Source organism: Lathyrus oleraceus, chromosome 4 (genome assembly GCF_024323335.1).
Source record: "Lathyrus oleraceus cultivar Zhongwan6 chromosome 4, CAAS_Psat_ZW6_1.0, whole genome shotgun sequence".
Lineage (NCBI taxonomy): Eukaryota > Viridiplantae > Streptophyta > Magnoliopsida > Fabales > Fabaceae > Lathyrus > Lathyrus oleraceus.
Genome location: NC_066582.1, coordinates 250,640,431 through 250,655,793, shown reverse-complemented (window position 1 = coordinate 250,655,793; position 15,363 = coordinate 250,640,431). Strand labels below are relative to the sequence as shown.

The following is a 15,363-nucleotide window of genomic DNA, read 5'->3' as shown; positions in this document are numbered from 1 at the left end:
TCCCTTAATGTTAGAGGATGGAGGCAACTTCTCAATGACTTTAATCCTGGTTCGGTCCACCTGTCATACCCCTAAATTTCCCTCCATTTTTCAATTCCACCTAACATTTGGTTTAGGATTCCATATGCATATCCATGACATCATAATACATTCATTTACATTGAGAAACTCTAGATCATAGATTCAAGGACCTTGATTATACAAAACATGGAAAGAAGGTTGAGTCCCCAAGCTAGGGTTTATTATGATGTCCATGCTTGTATTCAAACTCTTCATTTTATAGGTATTCATCATGGAGCATAAGGGAAACCATAATTCATTGGTGTATGATTCAGTCCTTGAAACCTTAATTTCCAATTGTGGCCCTATCATTTCATTTATGGGTGCATTCAAGATTGAGGCCCATCTGGTCATTCATGGAGGTTTATTGGTTTATTCAACAATTCATCAGAGGTCTACTTATTCATGATCCACATGCTTTGATAAAGGGGTATTCATTTAAGGTTACGATATGTTGCTCGATTAGGTATCATTTAGTTGGTTTTGCTTGATTGAATTTCAAGGGCTGGAACACTGAAGAATTCGTGGTGGATCAAGATTTTCATGAACTTTTATGATTGAAGACCTCTTTTCTTCCATTAATTTGTAATGTATACACTTTCTGTCATATTTTTCGTTATTGTTATGAGTAGCTAAACCCTTAAATGGTAGAGGGGTTTCCATGATTCAGATTTATGATGCAATTTTAGATTTTTACCTTGTAATGACTTTGATTTTATGATAATTTACTTATTTGCAATTTGTGCGTAATGCTTTCTCTTTCAGAAAAATTGAGTATGATTTATGGTTAATATTTAGGCTTGACCGTCATTGTTAATGCTTAATTGTGAGTAATTCATAGTAGATATCACCTAGGCACAGGGATACCATGTGGAAACCAGGATATTCTTAATTAAAATAATGCTTAATTTCATCTATAATTCACTATGGACATAAAGATTAATTTGAATGATGGAATGTTTTCCCCACTAAGGACTTAGGAGTAAACACCCTTAAGAACCAGTAGTCTATGTTATTGAATTAAGATGTTGCAAGATTAATCTACTGTTATTGATGAATCTAATCATACACCTTTCCTAGCATGTTCGCTCATAATATTTTTAACCTGTTCAACTATTTTCTTTACTTTCTTTTGCATTCTATTTTCTACTTTTCAAACCAATATTTCAAAACCCCCGGGCTTTTGTTTAACTAAGATAGAACCCGAACTCTGTATCATCAAGCAGTCTTAAGATCGATACTTAAGGAAATTTACCTTATTACTACATTAGAAGATTAATACACTTGCTAATTTACTGATCAAATACATACATAAGTCACTACAGAACCTCTTGTTGCGCTTCCCACCTCCTTAGTGAGATTTCTGTGAGTTTCTTTATACCTCACCTTACTTGGATTGGAATATTGAGGCCAATGTCCAGTTTAAGTTTGGGTGGTGGGGGAGAGTGTGTGTGTGTGTGTGTGTGGGGGGGGGGGGGGGGGGGGGGGGGGGGGTATTTCCCTTATTTTACTACAATTTTTTGTTTTGTTTTTTTGTGTTGGTACGGTAGTTTCAATAAAATAAGTTGCATATATTATTGTTAAAATATCAAAAAATTGAACCATAACATTTGTTTTCTTTCTTAAAATGCTCACGATTTTGATAACTTGTTGATAAAGTATATATGACTGTCAGGAAGATTAACTAAGTTTAGGGGCCCATGAAAAACCGATAAAGTTGATATTACTCAAACACCCATTAGTTTCCCAAAAGAGTCGTGAGTTTAACACATGTTTTGTACCATAGTACTCGAATTTTGAGAAGTATGTCCTGAGTAATTTGTTATAACGATTCAAGTGTGAGAGTATTTGATAGACAAAATTGATAACTCATTGATAAAGTATATATGGCTGTTAGGAAGATTAACTAAGTTTAGGGGCCCATGAAAAACCGATAAAATTGATATTACACAAACACCCATTAGTTTCCCAAAAGAGTCGTGAGTTTAACACCTGCTTTGTACCATAGTACTCGAATTTTGAGAAGTATGTCCTGAGTAATTTGTTATAACAGTCCGACACTCTTTAGATTCACACGTATGTATGATTGATGGAGAAATAAAAAAATCTTAGCACCAAAAATGTTGAAAAAGGCGTTAAAAGGAAATTGCACCTTCTAAGTTGGGTAACTCTCACCCGGTTATTCACTCCAATGGTTATTGAACCCTAAACATTGTCCAAAATGGAAAATAAATAAACACACAAAAATTTGTAATTTCATCAGTAAATAAGATAACAATTGTTGCTTATTTGGTGTATAAACAAAAAAAATTATCAACCAATCTTGTGCGTGTGCTGATTATCATAATTCAAAGTGCCTTAAATTGATAATTATCAAAATGAAAAGGGAAGAAAACCGATAAGAGACTTAATTCCAAAGCGTAACTAGAAAAGTGACAAAAGTAAGAAACTATTGACTATATATGTTTTATTGTTTTATGTTCCGGTAATGTCTTTGGTGTTGGTGAGTACGAGGGAACTTGAATCTTAGCCGGTCGGAGTGACACACTACCACTTGATCCTAATTCTTTCTAAGCAAGCTTGTTGCTCGAGGACAAACAACGATTCAAGTGTGAGAGTATTTGATAGACAATAAATGTATCATGTTTTTAGCTTGTTTTCCCTTTAATTTCATGTGTATTTTAAGCATTCTAGTTCATTTTTACACGTTTTTTTATCCTATGTTTATTTCCAGAGAATAAGAAGTCAGTTGAGCGAATCGGGACGAAAAGGCTAAAGATCGCACAAAAGAAACTTTTTCAATACAAATTTCCCGAGTCAAACACGACTAGACCGTGTCTCATAACACTGGTCGTGTTCCCTCATTGGAGGCACACCAATTGAAGGAGGCAGAGGCTGACACAACCATGTCGTGTCCACTGATACGACCCGTGTCAGGCCTCAGGTAGTTACAAAACCTTTGGACTTTGGGTGGCTTTTTGGACCTTTTGCCTTTTGCAACTCCAATCTTCTTTATAATTATTGTTAAGTGTCAATTATGCACGAAATTAGTGCTAGACATTAGTGACTTAGGCCTTGAATTAATTTAAATAGGGGCCTAAGGATCCATATTTGACATCATTATTCATTATCACTACTCCAAACAATTGTTGTTTCTCTTTGTTTTAGCTTAAGTTCTAAATATTTTCTTGTAATTTATGCACTTCTAATATTGTAATCTTGCCTTCATCTCCATCTTTAGTTTGTTATTGCTTTATTTATTTTCTATTTTCTTATTTTTCATGCAATGATCTTAAAATTATTCGTATTCTTTATTCATCTCACCATGAGTGAGTAGATCCTAGGGATATGGGGTTATGATATTCCTTCTCATGACAAATCCTTACTAAGCTATTTATTTTGAGGTTGTGAGAAATGTAGGTTAATTTATTTTAGAATTTGAGTGTCAGTATATGTTTACGTCGGTTGTGAAAGCAAAGTCAAAACATACGTTAATCATGTATCTAAAGATAATGATTCGACATCTGATAGCGAATTAATAAACAAATGAGTTTGAGGCGCCACTGATAAGGTGACTTGATCTCAATTGAGAAGGCGTCGCGTGACAAGGCATACACTCTTGATTGCTATAGACAGTTGTGTCTGAAACACGTTTAGATATGCATGCCACAAAAGTGGGCGTCACACATCTTTATCTAATTTTCTATAAAAAAAACTTAGAACTTCTTACAGTTCAAACATGAATAGTCTTATGGGCGAGTCTTGATGGATAATCACCTCGTTTGGATCGATTGCCTCTTGTGTGGATGCATCGCCCAAACTTCTCGTTTCTCCGTCCATAACGGTCGATTGTGGGTGGAGCATATATTGGGGTAACAGTAAATACTTGGGAAGTCATGGGCTTAACTACATCTCCTGGACTTCTGGGAATCAACCATTCATTCATATGAAGGTTGTTATATTCTAAGGAGACTTGATTCATCATAGTCAAGATTCAAGGTTGTTATATTCTAAGGAGACTTGATTCATCATAGTCAAGATTCATAGGAACTATAAATACATAAGTATCAACATACTAGAGGAGATAACGAATAACATATAGAAATATATCGATACTGCAAGTTGTCACCTTAAGTGAGTTATCTCTCAGTATCCGAACAACCTCAAAGCCTCTAACAACTCTTATCAACTAGGAATTATCACACATATTATACTTTTATCCAATATAATCAGCAAAATTAACACCACAATACCTATATTAGATTGTGAAATAATTTAAAATGGACTAAAATTTTGAAAAATCATTCTTGCTTTGGGATAGAAAAGGAGTATTTATATGGTAAAAGCATATAAAATTTGCAGCAAACCTAAGATTATTTTAACATATTTTTGAATATGAAATAAACAAATATCATATATATATATATATATATATATATATATATATATATATATATATATATATACTAGAACTCAAAAGAGAGTTGTGCAAATGCATGATATTTTTAGTTTCCCTATAAAAAAATCTGACATTTTAGTGTTTAACTCAAACATTTGTCTTATTTTATTTTTAAAGAAAGATATGATATACTATTTTATCTTTTTATTTTGACTGAACTACAACTTTTATATTTCATCCTAAATACTCTTAATCAAATATTATTTTTTTCTAAGAAAATTTATAACTAATTTAATATAAACTATTACTATTTTTTAATTTAATAAAATTATATAAATTGTCAATGAGTTTAATTTCATATCTAGTCTTTTCATTGTTTTTTTTTCTTAAAGAATTCTAAACAAATGTATAAAAAAAATATAATTTTTCCCCCAGAAAATATTTTTAAAAAATTCAATTATTATTGGTAGTACATAATATACTAATAGTTAGGAATTGAATAGACAAAAAACCAACTGTGCTTATATCTGTCTCATTCTCACACTCACACTCACACATTCATGTATCATCTTAAGTAGGCACGTCAAGTTGCATCTACTAGTAAAAAGGGCAAATTAGTAAAACAAAAACAAACTCAAAACTATAACAAAAACAGAATCACCATTATCAATATCAACATCAACATCAACGACGCACACAAAATACACCCAATAAAATTCAACGATCCACCCTTATTCTTCTCTAATAATCACCATCCCCATTTTTTCTTCTGTTTTTTCGATTTTTTTTTCAGTCTCACACTTTTCTCTTCTTTTTCCTTTTCCCTCTTTCTTTCTAGCTTCATCATCATCGTTTTTCTTCTTCTATTTAACCAGATTCGGATTCATTCTAATTTTCCGTCTGAAAGTTTCTGAAAAACGACAACAACAATAACAATAATTATGAATTTCATTCACCGATTCAATTCCATTGACTTTCCCCATGAATCCTACCCTGATTACGAAGATTTCTACTTTCTCCCTCTCTTCTCTCTCTTCTTCCCTTCCATTCGATTCCTTCTCGACAGATTCATATTCGAGGTATTCTTTTTCGAATTTTTTTAATCCCTAATTATAGATTTTTATTATCATGAATTCATTTAGGTATAGTGCCGTTTTTATTTATTTACTATATATATAAATATAATCGTGATAGTTTTCTGACACGTTTTTTTTTATTCACCTGATTCTGAGTTAGTGTGCTTGTTGTGAATTTGCTGTAAAATGAGAGAGTGTTGTACGAAATTGAGGTGAATTTATTTTTTATTTTTTGAAAAGTTTTGGGCATTTATGATACCTTTTTCTATCATTTAAAGGGTTGTTATTATAGCAGTATCACTTTCTTATGTATCTATCTATCTATGTATACACATTTGAGTACTATGGTAAGGTCTTTAATGTCACTGTACCTACCTTCTGCATTTACACACTATTGCCTCTGATTTTTTTTTTATAATGTAGCAAGTATTTACTATTTTGTAGCTTCAAATTTTAAATGCAATGGATTTTCTGGGAGAGCTTCAATTTTTTTTCGTTATGCCAAAATTACCCTTTGTTGGACTATAGTCATTTTTAATGGGTTTCTTTTAGAGTTTTTTCTGGGTATGTGTAGTTAATATGAATGGAATTTGTGCAGAAAGTGGCGAGGAGATTGATTTTTGGAAAGGGGAACAAAATGTTGGATTATCAGACTGATGATAGAAGAAAGAGGATTAATAAATTTAAGGAATCGGCGTGGAAATGTATTTATTATCTCTCAGCGGAGATTCTTGCTCTTTATGTAACTTATGATGAGCCGTGGTTTACCAATACTAGATATTTTTGGGTAGGGCCTGGGAATCAGGTTTGGCCAGATCAAAAGATTAAGTAAGCTTATTTCTTTACATGTCTAGTCTTACTAATGTGGCAATTCAGCTGCAATGCTAATCTTTAATTTGTTATTGTATTTCCTTTATATGAATTTTATATTAAAGTTAAGCTTGTTGATAACATTTCAGGATGAAATTGAAGGCAGTCTATATGTATACTGCTGGATTTTATTCATACTCCATTTTTGCTTTAATATTTTGGGAAACAAGGCGTTCTGACTTTGGGGTTTCCATGAGTCATCATGTGGCTACTTTCATGCTCATTGTGTTGTCTTACATTTGTAGGTATGTTTTTCATTGACTTCAGTATGTCTTGTCATCCATGTTTTTCTGTGAAATTTGATTTCTTTGGCAATAGTCATTTGTAATAGTTTGATTTGTCTGGATTTACTTCATTTCAAGCTCCTTATCAAAAGAGTTGAATGTGCCAACTGTCTTACGTGTTTCAGTTGATTAATATGATTTTTCACATTGACCTCCTAGGTTATGAGTTATGTACTACAATGAATTTTATCAACTTACTGGGTCTTAATGGAACACAAAAGGTCAAATTAAACACAATTAAAAAATATGACCAACAGAGACACACACATACACTTGAGAGAGCCTGAGAGAACTCAGTTTCCGCTGAGTAGTCCTACATCTATTTGATTTGAATATATTTTGCTTTGATAGTTTTCTATTACAGAATCCTGTTTCTTTTCTATGTTTAATACATTCAGGTTTGCTCGTGTTGGATCAGTTGTTTTAGCAATTCATGATGCTAGTGATGTGTTTCTTGAGATAGGAAAAATGTCCAAATACAGTGGTGCTGAAGCAACGGCTAGCACTGCATTTATTCTTTTTGTTTTGTCTTGGGTCATATTGCGCCTCATTTACTACCCATTCTGGATTCTTTGGAGTACAAGGTTAGTATTAGTTCATTTTCCAATTTACTTTTTTTTCCGTCTTCTGCTTTCTATTATATTTTCTGGTCCTCACCTAGTTATTATGTGGATTCTTCTCTTGGTCAATAAATATATGTCTTCCCTACATATACTTAATGAAAGTGAAAAAGATACTGCTATACATTCTTTTGAAAAGACTTGCATATTGGTTATCTTTTACTTACATTAGTGTCTTTATCACAAATCAAGTGCTCAGAGAACCTTATTACTATTAGTGGTTTATATTATGTATCTGGGGTACAACAATGGTTCAGTGCTGGTAGTTTTGTACTTTTGTAGAGCATTTGCAGTATTCATCGATGTCAAATAATGCGTGCTTTATTATGAACAAAAAATAGATACTTGGTGAAAACTCAATGTTGCACATTGTGGATAGCGGAAAATAGCAGATTGTTACAATTCTGCTCTGCAATAGTGTTATAGTGTCACTATATTACAATATTTTATGCTAACTAGTGTATTGTGGAACAATAGCAGTTTGTCCAAACACCGCTACCGATACCGGTGTAGCGCTGCTATAGCGTCTAATTAATGACATTGTATAAACTTCAACCAATAGCGCAGTAAGTACCAGAGTGAAAATGGTTTATGTTTTAGGAAAAACTTCGAAGCCGTTTTATTGGCTTGGTTAGTTTCACTATAGGTTTTTATCAATTCTTGACATTCTCCCCCTGGCCTTGTTTCACTTAAGAAGTATTGTTGTATACCCTTGCTATTTATGACATATGTCCGTCCCATGGAGATTCTCATTTGAACTGTTTTAAGAGTTTGGAAAAATCTACTGGATTCTCTTATGTGAGATTTTCACTTAATTAGCTCATGGTGAAAATTTTGTGTCTATCGAATGGACCAACAAGACTTGCATTTAATTTTTATTGACTTGGAGAAGGCGTATGATAGAGTGCCTAGAGAGATTTTGTGGAAAGTCTTAGAGAAGAAAGGGGTTAGGATTGCATATATTCGAGCCACCCAAGAGAGAAGACCTGTAGATTATGTGGTAAGGAGAGTAGATCAGATGGAGGAGTCAAATAGCTAGAGGTAGAGGAAGACCCAAGAAAACTGTAACAAAAGTTATTAAGAAAGATCTCGAGATTAACAATTTGGGTAAAAGCATGGCCACGAATAGAACATTACGGCGGAAGTTGATCCATGCAGCCGATCCCACTTAGTGGGAAGGCTTGATTGTTGATGTTGTGATCTCTCCGTAAATATTCATAAATTTTGGTAGAGGCTTACCTAGTTAATGTTTGAGAAGAGATAGATGTATAATTTTTTCATGATAAGTTTTGTTACCTGTAACATGCATAAAAAGTTAAAGAAACAGAGTCGCATGTGCATGCATCATTAGACTTACGTTATATCTGCATCATTGCATTATTATTTTTATATTTCTTTCCTGCCTTTGCTAGAGTTGTCTCCAGAATTTCAAATTTTGAGTGTAAATGGGCTCAGGATATATTGATAGGCACAGAATAGCCTGCTCAACTGGTTTGATTGGTTGATCCCATGGTCCTAATGGTGTGTTTTCTATATAACATTTGCTTTTGAAGCCAACTGTTATTGTACTAAGCCCTTTTAGTTTTATTAGAATCCTTCTTATTCTAAAAAAACATGTCAGTCAATCCATTCATGCTCTCTTTTCTATACTACCCATTATTAATTGTTCTTGTTAATCACTACAAGACATGTGAATGTTTGACCTGTGAAAAATCATGGGTAAAGGCATATAGGTCTGTGGTTAATAGTTTCCAATGTTTTACTTTGACATAGAACTCATCTGAAATCATATGGAAACTTCTGTTGAGGCAATGTTAGATGTCTTGTCTGAGCAGAATTATAAAATAAAATTTGTTCTCACAGGAATGTCTCTAGGTAAATCCTGAATCTTATTTTGAGCATAATAAAAAAACCTGTTTTCGTCAGTCATAATTTTAACAATTCAATATAAGTAGTAATACTAGATCTGTCCTTTGTTCATATATGATATGATATATCATTGTCGATTCAAGTGTTTTACTCTCTTCTCTTTTTTCCCAGCTATGAAGTTCTGCTCACCTTGGATAAGGAAAAGCACCAAGTGGATGGTCCAATATATTATTATATGTTCAATACTCTTCTATTCTGCTTGCTGGTTCTGCATATTTATTGGTGGGTGTTAATATATCGAATGCTTGTTAAACAAATCCAAGCAAGAGGAAAACTTAGTGAAGATGTTCGATCTGGTAAGCTGAATTTGTGCCTGGATTCCTAATCAAACTTTTAATGAAGTGAGAAAATTTCTGAAAATCATATACTGTATGCACAGTATTTTACTCCATCCACCCTAATTATAAGATCCACTTTCTGTACAGGGATACTGAAGTTACTAATTTACAAAAGAATATGATGTTATGACTTTTTTTGTGACATAATCCCTTTGATGTGTTTATCATAATGTCAGAAATTGATTGTGTTTTTTTATTCAATCAATCAGTTGCTGCAGTTGCTATATTGGCTTTAGTTTGTAAATATTTTAAACTAAGAAGCTATTTGTGTAATGCTTAACACAACTTCTCTAACTGTTTATGTGATCATAAACTGCTACATTCTTTTTATGCAGATTCAGAAGATGAACACGAAGATTGAGTAGGAAAGCAAAATCATCATTTAAACACAAGGCGAAGGTGAATTTAGTATAGTGCCAAATTGTTTTTCACCCTAACATAATGAAGAATTTCACTTTATTCATATGTTAGCACAGAAGTTGCTTGAAATCAATTATGGTTTATTTCTTGCAGATGACTTGGTTAGCTCCAAAAGTTTTATGTGCCTTTGCCCACAATGTTAATCATTTTCAAATGTTGATTCAAATTGGAGGGAATTGTATTTATACCGATTCGAGAGTAGACTACGGAGCTGATTTAAAGAGAAGCAGATTGAGAGAATTTTCAATCTTCTAAATTATTGGGCTATGCAGCACAACCAGAAGTTCAGTTCTGCTGCATGCCATTTTGCTATAATGGATTTGTCCCTCAATATTCATTCAAAATTTACAGTTAGAAATTTGAAGGACTGTGACCATTAATGTATACTATTTCTTGCACTAATTTTATCCTCGGCTTCCATATAGTTGGAAAACGAAATTGTTGTCCTTGATTTGCACAAATTTCAGGTGTCTTTTAAAACTTGATGTTGATTTTAGGATTTTAATCTAATTTATTAAAAAAAAATGGAAATATCTGTCGATGTGTAACATCATGTGAACACTTTATTCTTCATATAATATTCTAATGTTTCATTCGTATTGTTGGGATTTGGATCACCGCTGCCCAGCAGGAGTTCAGTTAGGTTTTGTAAGTGTGATGATAGAAAAATTAAAAATTAAAATTGAAGAGATGAGAGAGATGAAAATGATGGGAGAGACAGACACAGAAAAGAGTGCGAGGGAGGGTTGTAGGGACCAGCGCAACAAGGGATCCATATCCTACATTCACAGGTTTGTAATTGTTTATTGTCCGTCATTACCGTCACTAATTTCTGTCCGCTAACTTTTTCGGCCACTATTGACAACAATTTCTTTATAATCCTGGTTTATCGATCTTTTTGTTCCTGGGGTTTGGGGTTGTTGGGACTTGGGAATGTTTGAATATAAAAAGTTAAACTTTTTAATGTGTTTAGGCCCGATCACAAGGTTCATATTAGCTCTAGTCTAAATATGAAGTGTTTTAAAAGCTTTCAACACTTGAAAAGATTGGGGACATTTGAATCAGAGAATCATCGGATGATATCATTATAACTATGACGCTAGATCGATGATGTTATCATTTTAGCCATAATCCACGTGAAGGTTCTAGGACTGCAGGACTTGAGATGAATATGCCTAGAGGGACACTTGATAAAAAAAAATGATTAGAGCATGACCGTAGTTCATAGAATAAGTAATCTTCTGACAATTGTCCCCCCTTTCTTGGGCCCGGAGGTTTTACGTCTCTAAAGCCCTAAAACCTTGCAATGCAAAGAGAAGTGATAAGTCACGTCAAAGCACACACATTATAACCCCAAAATACAACTCATTATTGACAATCATTGATTTTAGCATAGAATTGTTTGCAAATACCATTTCTTTGACGCTGGAACAAAGCTTAAAGATATTAATGATACATTAAAGTTCACCACCTCATTTAGCTCACCCTCACATTTGTGAACATCTCGAGTCTTTGCGAGATCATTGACCACGTATATGGAAAACATGGATCAATGTTTCTACCACATCAATCAACATTAGAATGGTGAATTAAGGGAAAAGAACTGCACTGACCTCCACTTGGTCTTGTTGATCTATGACTAACGAGATCTTCCGAGTCAACCTCAACCCTAACGACGGGCTCACATCATCCCCACTGTATCAAAGTAAATCAACCCACTACCATTAGCATTTGCAAATTTCCCGTCCTCTCCCTTGCATCTTGAAAATGTCCCATCTTCAACGACCTCTTTGCCAAATGAAGAAATTCCAATTTCTCCTCTAAACCCATAAGGATATGATATCACACCACCACGTTGGTCCCACCGACTCCATAATCAACACCGAAATAAACACGTTGTTGAGGGGCTTGCCGAGGCAAAGAACGCATTTAGAACTGCTGAATGAACGACTCTAATGAATCAAGATGACCAATCCAGGTCATCGAGCGTCGCCACATCCATGAAGATGAGTTGGAGACCATATTAGAATCAACGAGGGAACATTAACATATCACAACAAAGATCAGACCAAATCAACTTGCCATCGCCGACCACACGATCATAGTTGGTGCATAACACGCTTTCCAACTCTCTGAAGGTGCCCATCCTCCGAGTTTGAATCCCCATGGTACCATCCTAGTCATCATCATATTTTTTGTTGGAATAACTCAGTCCTCTCTTTATCAAATGGTTCTTAGAGCGACGAAGATAGTCCTTTCAGAAACACCTTTAGTATAGTATCACCAATTCCTATTTGCCACATTAAGCATGACAGTTGAAGATCGGACAAAGTTAAGGAATAAGCTAAGTTAACACACAAAGTTAAGGAACATGCATCAATCAAATTTAATCAATACTAGTATATGCAACTAGAATTAAACAAAAAGAATACATAAAATATGATTGAAAGAAATTGAATAACAACTTATAATATAGTAACCTCAAAGTCTTGATGAAATTTCAAAACATGAGATTAATCTTGGACTTTAGTTGGTAATGTAATCCTAGTGCTCTATCTAATTTCGAAAAACTATCTAACTTTCCCTAATGTTGATTTTATCTTAAATAATAAAGATAATTAGACTTTAAGAGCACCAGCCCGAAAAACATAAACTGACCCAAAATTAACTAATTATTTTTATTAAGTTTGGAACTAAAACTGATAACTTGAATCCTCTGCACTCCGAATTGACTTCTGATATCAACATAAAACTTGTATCTGTTTCTCTTAATTTTTCAATGCATATTAGAACGTGTCTAACAATATCTCATAGCTCAAGTTATGACATGCATAGTGAGAAGGTATCAAACTATAATTTATTCTGAAAATAAGCAACAAAAATAAAATCAAAGAGAATTCAAACTTAACTTAAAAAATATATTAAAAGAAATTAAAATAACGCGAGAAATAAAATTGTCTCAGAACAAAGTAAAATATGATATATTAAAATACACTGATCAAAGTCCTCCACACTTGAACTTTTGCATTCCGAGAAAAACTCTAACTTCAAAATTCAAACATATTTAAAAACGAGAAATAAGAATAAAAATAGAACATGTAATTTCAAAGATTTTCAAGATCACATAGGGGTAAACAAATTTCTCATTCTAAGTTTCAAACATTATGGCATTAATGAGTAACTTCTCGTGACAATCAAAGCAAATAAGAGGATAATTTATCAAAGAATACACAAGAAGTGGCAAGATCCTCATAGGATGTAAATATTCTCTCACTCTCAAGTGTTTAGGTTCTCTGTTTAAACTCAAAATAAATCATGAAAGTTAGCACTATCATAAACTTGAAAAGACTCTAAGATTCACAGTTGAAATACATGCACATAAATATCCAAAGGACTTTGATTAGGTCGTAACGTAGTCAAGGTAATGGTGAGATGAATATTAAGGGGTACTAAGTTAAAATTTAAAGGGACAAAAGAGAATTGAAAGTAACTGTGGAAGTTGAACTAGTCATCATTTTATCACTGTAAAAACAACTTCTTTGCAACCATTTTCTCTTCTCTTTTCTCTTTTTCTTTTTTTTCAAAGGAATAATAATATGAATTTTCTTCCTTATTTTGTTTTCTGCCAATTGTTGGAATATCATAAATATACTAATTCAACCCACACACCTCCAAACAAGACTTCTTTATCCCCTTAAATAGGATCATACAATTGTTTTTCACTTTTAGGCTTGTTATGAGTTATAAACAAAAAATAAGATAAATATGCTCAAAGGAGTTTCAAACAAATGATGATAATTTTAGTGTTCACTTTTTGGCAAAGTGACTAAAAATAAAACAAAAACAAATTGCCTTTGTCATATTAGTGTGCACAAGTAAACAAAAAGTTTCAGCAATAGTCAAGTCAAGTTCTAGAGTAACTAACAACCATGAGTGAAATAACACAAGAAAGAAAAATAATAGAATTTTGTATGTCATCCATTATAAGACTCAAATTCTCACCAAGGGTAATCATCTATCACAAATGATGTATAATTTAGAACTTAGTCAATTTTATCATATTGAAAATGCAAAGAAAGACACTCATATCACACCACAAATCTTTAGTCAAAAGAAGGGAGAAACTACTTACACTACACAATCCCCAAAACCAACAAAAAAGCATGCATTTTTAATTATTTTTTATATTTTTTATATTTTAAAACGAGAAAATAAATGACATCCCTCACCCACACTAAAAACCCATATTATCCTCAACGAAAGAAACAAGCATAATATAAGAGAGAGGAGGGAGGAAAGAACACACCTGATTAGTCAAGGAAGATAGATGATTGAATAAGTAGTTTTTTCCAATGAGAGCATTTCTACAGTTTCCTCTTCCAATATGGGACTCTTATGGAATAGCTTAAGGCGGTGTCCACTGACTTTGAAATTTTTATCAATATCTTCACTTTTTATTCTTGGATCAAAGAACATTCTTCTATAAGTAAAAATGTCAAATGAAAAAGTGAAAATGGTATTCTCTTTATCCTCTTGTGCAATATAGATCTCAGGTTTTACAACATCCAAAATCAAGGGGTTAAGCCGCCTTTAGGACCGTCTCACTGCTTTTTCTCTATCTTCAAGTAAGATTCTATGCATACACATGGACGGGCTAATACTAGCAATGCCAGTCAAGGTCCGCCCAATTGCATTCTTATGTTTCTTTAATACCTGCAAAACTTTTGTTCCTTTTCCAATTCAAATTTAGATGAAATTATTACAGTAAATTTTTCTTCCAATTCTAAAAATTCATAATTTAAATTTGCAGGGAGTCACTTAACCTCTAAAGGCAGTTTTAGCGCAATGGATTGTAAAATTTTGGCAGTAGGAACTACCTTTACTTCTGCAATATTAACTTTGTCAATAAAAATCTCATAAGAAATATCAACTTGTAAAGCAACTTCATTTTCAACACAAATTGAACATAAATGAGTATTAATATAAACATTACAAGTATAAGTGTCATCAAAATCAGACATAGGAAGATTAATTAGTAAAAAGTGAATCAGGTGCAACAAGTTCTCTTTGTTGAATTGTAATTCCTTGTGCTGAAGCAGGTTGCTTGGCAGAAGCAAAGAAGTGTCAAATCACCTAGTGTGTTGAGTTGTGTTAGTGTGCCGAAGTGTCGAAGTATGTTGCTTTAGACAAAATTTCGACTTAGGCCTATTTTAGTAGTGTTAGCTATTTTGGGCTTTCGCTTGAGGTCCAAGTTAACCTAAATCTATGAATATAGAGAGTAACCCTTATTCTTATAATGAAGTGAATAAAGTATTCATAACATTGTAATTCAAAGTATTTTGCAGTTGCAAAGTGAATAAGAAGTTT

General features: G+C 33.1%; 1 protein-coding gene across 1 annotated transcript; it reads left to right on the top strand.

The window, feature by feature from the left end:
* The first annotated feature begins 5,064 nt into the window (after positions 1 to 5,064).
* Positions 5,065 to 10,457, top strand: LOC127074908 (ASC1-like protein). Its single transcript, XM_051016321.1, has 7 exons — positions 5,065 to 5,538; positions 6,134 to 6,363; positions 6,495 to 6,650; positions 7,088 to 7,273; positions 9,350 to 9,534; positions 9,912 to 9,975; positions 10,090 to 10,457. The coding sequence occupies exons 1-6, from the start codon at positions 5,401 to 5,403 to the stop codon at positions 9,935 to 9,937; spliced, it is 921 nt and encodes a 306-aa protein (XP_050872278.1). The 5' UTR covers positions 5,065 to 5,400; the 3' UTR covers positions 9,938 to 9,975; positions 10,090 to 10,457.
* The last annotated feature ends 4,906 nt before the right edge of the window (positions 10,458 to 15,363 follow it).